Source organism: Buceros rhinoceros, unplaced genomic scaffold (genome assembly GCF_000710305.1).
Source record: "Buceros rhinoceros silvestris isolate BGI_N320 unplaced genomic scaffold, ASM71030v1 scaffold18381, whole genome shotgun sequence".
In the NCBI taxonomy this organism is placed as follows: Eukaryota; Metazoa; Chordata; class Aves; order Bucerotiformes; family Bucerotidae; genus Buceros; species Buceros rhinoceros.
The window spans coordinates 520-9,860 of record NW_010392980.1 but is presented as its reverse complement, the minus strand read 5'-3'; the positions used below and the strand labels follow the sequence as shown (position 1 = coordinate 9,860).

At 45.0% G+C, this 9,341-nt stretch overlaps 1 protein-coding gene across 1 annotated transcript; it reads right to left on the bottom strand.

Moving 5' to 3' along the window:
- Window positions 1–575: 575 nt before the first annotated feature.
- LOC104500970 (synaptic vesicle glycoprotein 2B-like) lies at window positions 576–8,613 on the bottom strand (the record flags this gene model as incomplete). The annotated part of the gene is made up of 6 exons (XM_010144699.1): window positions 576–759; window positions 1,708–1,867; window positions 4,071–4,271; window positions 4,968–5,101; window positions 7,623–7,787; window positions 8,525–8,613. Coding segments are annotated over 6 exons (933 nt in total), but the record flags the coding sequence as incomplete, so codon positions are not given.
- Window positions 8,614–9,341: the final 728 nt, after the last annotated feature.

Sequence of the window (9,341 nt, the reverse complement as noted above, 5' to 3'; positions counted from 1 at the left end):
GCGGTTCAGGTGGTAACCCCGAAAGCAAGCCAGCTAGGGTCACTGGTGACGTTGGTAGCTCTTGTCCCTATCGCTGGAGCTCACCTACAGTAGGTTTGTACCTGCCTTGCCTTTGGCTGCCCGTGGTGTCTGAGCACAGCTGATATGAATCGCCAAGGAGTGCTGGGCAAGGCAGGCGGTATCTCACAGCTCAGCAAAGGCTTAAGGGGGTCAGGATCTGTTCTCCCGCCGGACATGCTCACACCCACGAGGCGCGCACATGCACAAAGCCATTGTTCGCATCCTGTGCTGTTACACTGGGATGGAGAGGGAAAGGGTAGATTCCCAGTGTAGGCAAGGTTAAACCCAAGCTCTGCAAGGGATGTGTGGTAGCTGCATGCACCAGTCATGGCGGTAAAAGGGTCAGAAACTAGGGGTTTCATTCTCATCCCTTTGGGCTCTTCTTTCCCTCTGCCCTCTCTCTTTGAGGTATCAACAGAACAGTACAGAAATGGACATTTTGATTTTTCCCAACATGGCTCTTTTGGATCTTCTTCTATGTCTGCCCCACCCCCGGCCCCCCTGGCCTCAGTTGCTCACATCAGGACCTGTTCTCGAGTCTCTGGCAGGCGCAAAGCGAGCAGGCCACCTCCAACCAGAGCAGAGGAAGCCAGAAGGATGGGAACCACCTTGGTTATCCCTACAAAGGAGGCAAAGATTGAGTTCCCCAGGATGGCACCAAACTTGCAAAGCCCATTGAGGATGCCAAAGGCTGTTGCCCTGTGGGGAAGAAAAGCAGAAAGCAATGGTTAGGAAGGAGGTTCTTGGCATAACTACAGAAGATCTGGGTCAGTAATTTTGTGACTGCTCTGATGTTGCCCAGGCTATGCTTCTAGCAAGCAAAGTTGGGCAGAATAAATAAATAGATAAACACGTATCAGTGTTTTGCATGTCTGTGTGAATGAGGAGAATGTCTCTGTGTACTCATTTCTCTCCTTTTCATCTCAGCTTCTCCCTAGCCCTAGAGAGTCCACTATGACAGCCCTTGCCTTCCCCAAAGACAGCAGGACACAACCTGTTCTCAAACTGGCCAAAGCCCTTCCAAGCACTGCCTGGAGTGGGTTATCACCAGAGAAACAACACAGGCTCTTCTTCAAATTCTGCTTCACCCAACAGCTAAAAGTTTGCTGCCTTCAAAGCACAGTCTTTCTTCTTCCCTTCTGCCTTCCCCCAACAGCCTGAAAAAGGCAAAAAGGCTTATAGTGATGTCTCAAGTAAATATGTCATCTGCAGCAGGTTCTCCCAAAGTTTTCTGTGCTGTCTCATCTCCCAAACCATTTTGGGCATGTGGCCATCTCCAGGTTGTGGAGAGGAAGTCTGTCACCTTGATGAGCTATGACAAGTGGCTGGGGGATAGCGTCTGAAAGGCCAGGCCTCCGAGTACATCCACAGAAGTAACAGACTCCATATTTTAGCCGCCTGCAATTTCCACACCCTGACATGACTCCCTGTGTATAAGCCACCGTGTGTGCAGAACTGTGCTTGCAAACAAACGACTGTGCTGGCCCAGTATAGCTGCAGGACTACCCAACCCTTAAGGACTGGTGAAAATAAAACCCCCACACTCCTCCCATACATGTGTATCTAGAGCGTGTGTTGACTTTTCCATCGGGAACTGAGAAGCCAAAGTCAGAGGGTGGAGGATAAAAGGAGAAACATTCTGAGCACCTTTTGTCAGTGGGGTAGAGCTCCACGGTGATCACATCCAGGGCATTCCAGGCGGCAATGCTGGCCCCGCAGAAGAGGCATTGCCAGCCGATCATTGCCGACTCGCTGTTGCCGAAAAAGAGAAAGAAGCAGCACACTGCCGAGATCAACATTGAGCCTCCTACGGGGGGAAACCAAGAGAAAAATGTTGGCACTATTTTCCCCTGTCCACAGTTGAGCAAAACATTTGTTGATAAAAATGGCTTTCAAGTGATGGCGTTTCACCCCAAAACAAATGAATCCGAAAATACCTTGATGCTGCCTATCTGTCACTCTCTGATGCTGGAAACCAGCCTGAAAATGTTCTCAATGAACATCTGATCTTGTTGATAGTCCTGGTCTACAGAAACTCTGAAGACAGGCTTTTCCAGGCAGGTTTCCAGCATCTCAGACTTCCAGATGGACTCAGGCAGAGCAGAGGCAAGTAAACATGAAAGCCAGTGAGGAGGAAGAATCATTGAGGTTTGAGTGAAGAACTGGTGCAATTCATATCATATAGAAACCACTTGACACATTTATAATCTCAATGAAGATAATTTACAGTCAATTGTATGAAGCACTTGATGTCTATTTTAATTATAAGAACATCATTAGATTTCATGGCACATTTGCACAGGAGCCTTAATTTTATGAACACCACCGAGGGAGAAAGTGAGGGCATTCATGCTCAGTTAGGCACAGTTCAGATTCAGAAGTATTAATGGCTACATCACGGCCTTCTACCCCGTTGGGAATTTTCAACTGAAAAATACAGTTTTTGCAAAACTGAAGTATCTTTCACTGGAAAGTTCTGTTGTTGCTGAAATATCTCCATTAACTACCAGGAAACCAAACAATATGGGGGTTTTTGTTTGGAGTTTTTTGAATCAATTTGACTCCATGCAAAATAATTTGAATGCTGAGCTAGAACTAACATGTTTCATTTTGGACGTTGTCTTGCACTTTGCCTATGAAAAGCTGCCGTGCAGGACTCCATATACACTTCTCTTCCGTGGTGCCTGGCCAAGCTACATCTCCCACTGCGTGGTGTGAATATTTCCTCTGCTGAGGAGGAACAGTGCAGCATTAGGCTCACCAGGTGTGCTCCAAGAGATCTGACATTTGGCACAGGAGAGGGTTTAGCAGAATATGATAAAACTAAAGTCCCAGTGAGGCAAGTAATGCAATAGTGAAATTCAGTTTTCATGTTAAGTTGACCAGAAATAATATGCTCAACAGAGCTATTCGGACGGGGTGCCAGAAGGCTGTTTGAATTGAAAATTCCATAGTGAAACGTTTCAGCATGTTGTTGCTAATTTTTGTCCTGGACTTTTCATTCTGCAGAAAAAATAAGCATTTAGAATTCCAGCTGTCATCTCAATTCCAAACGAAAATGCCAAAACGCTGACATGTTTGCAGGGTGGACAATCTGATTCACATTCAGCTTTATTTAATTTCTTTCCCGTAGACCCTCTGGTTTGTTTGAGTCTTTTCCAAATTCACTACGTGAACACTTATTTCCCACCCCAGCATCCCTGACACACTGGTGGGGTCATGAAGCTGTCTGTCTGTGAACCTAAACTAACTGAACTTCCTTCTGTCCTCAGAAGAGAGAGGAGGGTGAGCTCGAGAGAGCGAGCCATACCCCTAACTCTATTAAACTCCCTTGGCTGTCCCTTGAGGCATGGCTCTCACCGTACCTGGAGAGCAAGGTCTGAACCCTGGAGGAAGCAACACCAGGAATTCCCAAAGTAATAAAGCTGATAAAGTGACAACTTATTCCCTCAAAGCTAGAGTAGCAACTTGCTCAGCTGTGACATGGTCAGTTATTCTACCATATGCTCCCTGAAGCTGTAAAATCATCTGAAAATCAGAAAATCAAACGAGGGATCTCCTGGGCTGTCAAGCAGCCACATCAAATGATCTTTGTGAATATTAATTGCTACAAGCAAAATGTTTATTTATTTTTATAGAGTGCATCAACTCAACAGCTCCGAGAGGTCTTGCTTCAGCTGCAAGATTGCTGTGTTGAGCACTGGATAAACATACAGGCTTTGACACAAAAGTTAAAATAGAAAAGGAGGATGTCACGGATACACAGAAAAGCAGAGTGGGAAGGCAGGGAGCCGGTAACTCGCCCAGTGCCACAGAATAGATTATTTGCCTCACCCCTGAGTCCTTTTACCCTTCTGCTCCATTTGATACGGGAATGACTCATTTGCACCTGAGCCAGCTCAGCTCACATTGGTGTGTCCAGATGCAGCAAGACCTTCACACTGTCCTTGGCTCTGTGGAGTTGTATTCCCACCCCCGGCCTGCGCCATGCACCCATCGTCCTCACTCACCGATCATCTTTATCCTCCCTATTTTGTCCATGAGTAACGCAGAGATGATGTTGCCTGGCAGCACAGACAGACTGCCGAGGAAGCTGACCAGGTAGATCAGGAAATCATTGTCCTCCTCAAAGTCCAGGTGACAGCCTTCCTTCTCCTTCATAAACGTGCTGTTTATGAGTCTGCAGTTGATGAATTTGTGTTCATAGAGATCTGCGAGGAAAAGAGGCAAAGTCTTGATCCTGCTTAATTGATCTCCCTTCATACAACAGCAATAGGAGTCAGGATCAAAACCAAACCAAAAATCTGAGAGGAGCTCCTCACCGAATGGAAATAGCCGGGGAGTTTTTATTTTAATGGCAAACTCTAGCTGCATGTTTGGTACCTGATGGGTGTAAGCTCACAGAGTCCTTATATTTGTGGGGTCACCTGCACCAGTGTTCCCATGCCACCAGCATGGGCAATGAAGGCTCTTGCTTTCATGACACTGTGGTTTCTTCTCTATTAGAGTAGAAGTGAAAAGCTTTTTCAGGAGAAATTAGTGTAATTTTTACTTCTTACCATCATAAACCACAGATTAGTTAAGATTCTATTTTAAGCCAAATTTGCTGAATTGAGCTGTTAAGCTGCCAGGCATTTTGCCATTACTGTAGCCTGCCAAGGTCTGAGCGCAGACTGTTCCATGTCCTGTGCAGCAGCCAGTGACACCAGAAGCCATGTGGTTAAAAACAGGGAGAGCAACCTCAAATCTCATTCCACATGAGTCACCCTCTTTTTTTTTTCTTTTTTGACACCATCCTTTTGTTACCCAACACACACGCACACAGAGATCCCTATCATCCTTTCCCCCAGAATCTCATAAAATAGTTCCTGATGACAGAGATGAGACCATAGCAAGAATCCCATTACCAGTGTTATAAAAGACAGTGGAGATGATGGTGCAGTTTTCGAAGAATGTCTCACTGGATGTCACGTCTTCAAAGTAGCAGTCCTCAAATAATGAATCCTCAAACCTCACCTCCTTGAATTTCATGCCAATAAATCTGTAGGGCAGGAAACAGAACTTTACTCCGTGTTTTAAGGTATTTTCCACACTATATAGCATGCGATGGCTGTTTCAACACAGAGTGCTAATGGCAGTTTCTAGGGTCATTTACAGAAGTGTTGGCTGAACACGTAACTGTCCTTCCAACTCCACACTTACATAGTTCGTGTTTTGGTGGGAGAGAAGGGTTTGAAAGGGGATGTTTTAGAGAGATGATGGAACTTTTAGGCAGTTTTTCTATTCCTCAAAACAGTCACATCCAAGAAAATGTGCTTCTAAACCTGAGTGGAAACAAATCTTTTTACCTTCAGTACTAGTTCATCTAGAAGATAATTTCACTCAGTGCATTTCATTTTCAAGCCTTTTCAAGCTGACCTTGCTGCCTTCCTTATTCTGCCCTTTCCTCCAGTGTAAATAAACCCAGACACTATCAGGAGCCCATTGAGCCATTTGGTGAAAAGCTTCTGACAGTTGTTTAAACTCAAAGTGATTTATTTAAGAAAAAATGCAGTAGGGTTTCTAGGGAGAGCGGGGAGATTATCTGAGTGCTGCGTGTAACCATCTCTGTCTGAGGACTATTGCTTATCCTGTAATGAAAACAGATTACACTGAAAATAATCAACTGTGTCAGGTGACTGATTTCTCCTCTAATGGGAAGCTTGACATGTCTGACCTGTCTGCCTGAAGGATGACACAATATTGATTCACCTGTGAAATTTTGCAGGGACACTGAGAAGATGTATTAGTTAATGCACAGGCGCGTTCGGAAGATGTAAGGAGCTATTAAGAACAAGCATTATTGCTCTAGTTAAGGAGGCCACTACTGTTACCAAATAAAAAGCCGCCTAACATATACCCAGAAACTTAATTGAATTGAGCACTTACAACGCAGTCGAGCATGATGGCTGCGTACACCGTTAAACGAGCTCTGCAGGGCTTCTTAACTGAAGCTGCTCACAGATATTATTGATGCACCAAATACAACAGGAAGACTATTCAAGTCTTTCGCTCCGGGTAGAAGGCCTCTTAGGTTACAGCAAGACTTGAGCTGTTCTGCATTTGCTCAGTAATGACCTGTGATATATTTACTCCCAAAGGCTGTTAGAAGCCCTTTGCCTGAGGTTGGTTTTCTTAACACCCATCTTTTTTAAAGAGTCATATAGCAATGGACTGGTGTTCAGCGGAGTTTTAACTTACAGAGAAGGGTTGGAGGGAAACCACAGGTATAAATCACACTGAGATATGCTCTGGGCGTCATGGAATGCAGCCTGATCAGGGTTTGAGTTTTTGAATTCGAGAGGCCCAAGGCAGAAGAATAGTGATGCAGATCACTTTTCTTTTGTCTCCATCCTGCAAGGTGCTCAGCATCACTGACTCTCAATGAAGTTAGTGAAAAGTGAGCACCTCCTCTGGGCACAAGATAAGGGTCCCCAGTCCCTAAACTTGACCACCATCCACTTTCTCACCAGCCCTTGTTTGGCTGCTCGATAGGCAGGAGAATAGGAATTATGGGACTCGGTTTGCACCATGAAGCACAGCTGCTTGCTGCAGGGGAGGTCTCTGGAAGCACATGAGGACACATGCTGGGGTGCCCCACAAATGTTTATCAGATATATACCAAGGAAATAGAGAGAGTTTTTGAGAGGAGAGAATCTACCTGGCTGGGCAATGAGGTTTTAATCTTCACCCATGAAGAAGCAACACCCTGTCTAGTCTATCTGGGGCGATGACGTCTCCAGAGAATCTACACACAGCTATTTTCCCGTCCGCTTTATTGGGGGATTTAGAAAAGTACTATTGGCCTGCTACAAATCACTAGGATTTATATTGCTGTGGAACACAGAGTGATTGGGGTCCAGGCTGGGGGCAGAACTAAAATCACCAGGCCCAGCCCAAATAGGAGAAGAAAGGAAGGAAAGCAATAATGTTCTGCTTCGCTGACTTCAAAGCGCTGAAAGACAAGGTGACACACTCATTCTGTGGGGAGACGCCGGCCGGTGTGGGAGAAGCACACCAGTACAACTGGCCATGACGCAGCTCACACTGATGGGCTGCAGGATGGAGATGGGCTAAGTCATGTCGAGGACTTCAAGGGAAAACAGCTTTTTGTTCTGGAAATGCAGCAGCAGCTCAGATTCACTACCAGTGACGGGCTCTGCTGCCCAGGACCAGTAGATGTCAGTGTGTGCCGGCGAAAGAGAAGTCACCGCTGTACCCAGAGCCGCCCAGCCAGGTGGATGACCACCGCCCTGCTCCCAGCCCGGGGCTGCTGGAAGCAGGACTCCTCACAGGCATCCCCTTGGGTCTGGAGATGCGAGTGGCTGAGCAAGTGTGTGAAAAACAGGATAAAAAGGATAGTTGTTCTGTGGAAAACCGCCTTAGTGAGTTCAAAGACCAAAGTGTCCAAAAGAACAACAGAGATTCTCAAATGGGTGGAAAACGGGGGAAAGAAAAAAAAAAAAAGCTTTGTAGAAATGTGTTTCAGTTCATGCAAATCAAACGGAGTTCTGTTCACTTACTTATCATTTCTGTATTCCCCATTTCTATGGATCTGGTTTTCCAGGGTGAAGTTAAAGGTGAAGTGTGACACCTCTTCTTCATCAAAGATCTTCACTCGGGATTCATATGCCTCTTCTTGGAGATACCGGATCATATCGGGGAACCAGACAATAAGGCCATAGTAACTGTAGCAGGGTGGGAGAAATACAACAGGGATGCAAGATGCTGGCAAAGATCACAGAGCTTTTCTAATCACCGTCTTCACAACTTGTAAACTTGTTCCATTCCTAATGCAAATGAAGTTCTGATACAAAACCTTGCTCAGCTGTGACATGGGAACGAGCAAAGTGTCTCCCTACTCTAAACACTCAGCTGCTCTCAGAAGCATGTTGGTCCATTTTTTTTCATTTAAAGCAGGACAACTTATTTACCTTTTATTTTTTTGATTCCCTGACTGGGAAACACAGCAATATTCTATCCTTGCTGTCCAGAGTAGCAGGAAATAAATATGGAAACTCCCCCAGAAGGTAGATTTCTGCAAGTGTGAGTGTTAGACAAAATTTACCTGTAGTTTAGATTTAGGCTCACCTGAATCACTTTCATCCAGACTAAGGAACAGCTGAGAATCAGGTAGAGTTGTGGGTTTTTTTGTGTCAAGGTCAAATGAAAGATCTAGAGGTGAGAAAGTCAATATACTACTGCCCTGCTGACCAGTTGTCAAGGTCCTGATTAGTTCAAAGCACCTTGTACTCTCATATAAGCAATCATATGGATCAATAGTTTGTAGAAGAGCAAGGCTTAGTGCACAAAAACTCTTTAAAATAAGACCAGGATTAATTTTGTAATAGTTTATTTAAATGTATAAATAATTATTCAGACTCTGAGGACCCTCTTGTTTCCTGAAGAAGTTGAAGTCCCTTACCTTAAGGCCATTGTAAACCAAACCACAGCCAGCATCAGTGTGTTCATCCTGTACTGGGCTGTTAAACAATATAGCACGTTGTCCCAGACCTGCAAATCCACAAGAAGGAATTAGCTGCAGGGACATCCTAGAAGACACTTGACAGATTGATTTCTGAGTGCATCATAAATCTAATGTCAGTGAAAAGGGCTCATTGGGGGAAGGTCAGATGTGTGACTTATATTCAGTGTTTGTTCAATATTGTATTTATTGAGATAAATGGCTTGCAAAAAGCTCACTTATTCAATTATGTGGCAGGGTACTTGATCTGAACGCTCTGTAATGAGCTGGAGTGCATGACTAGGGCTGGGATGATGCAGTGTCTCTCTCGGGTTGTATCAGTAAATGTGGATATGAGCCTGTTCTCAGATCCTCTGACCATTATGGCTTTCCAAATATATGTCTGGTCTCAGGAGTGCTTTCAAACTGAGCTCCGAAGCTCACTGAAGAGCAAAGAAACCAACCACAGCTGGCACTTTAGGAGGGATGAAGCCAAGCAAAGCAGGAGGCAGATCAAGAGGCCAAGACCTGCTCTTCTTGACCTGTTCCAGAAAACACTGCCAGGAACATGAGACGATGCAACTCCTCATGGTCTTAATTTGCCACATAAGTACAGTAATAGCACAGGACCTGCACTGCTATTAACTGAGAAAGACTCTCCTTTACTTTAAGGTCATCCACCTAGACTAGAAGATCTAGCAAGGTTTTCCACAAAGTTCTGCAAGGACAGAGGTAAGCAGCATAGCTTGTGTGGAAGGTTAAATTTTCCGAACAGACA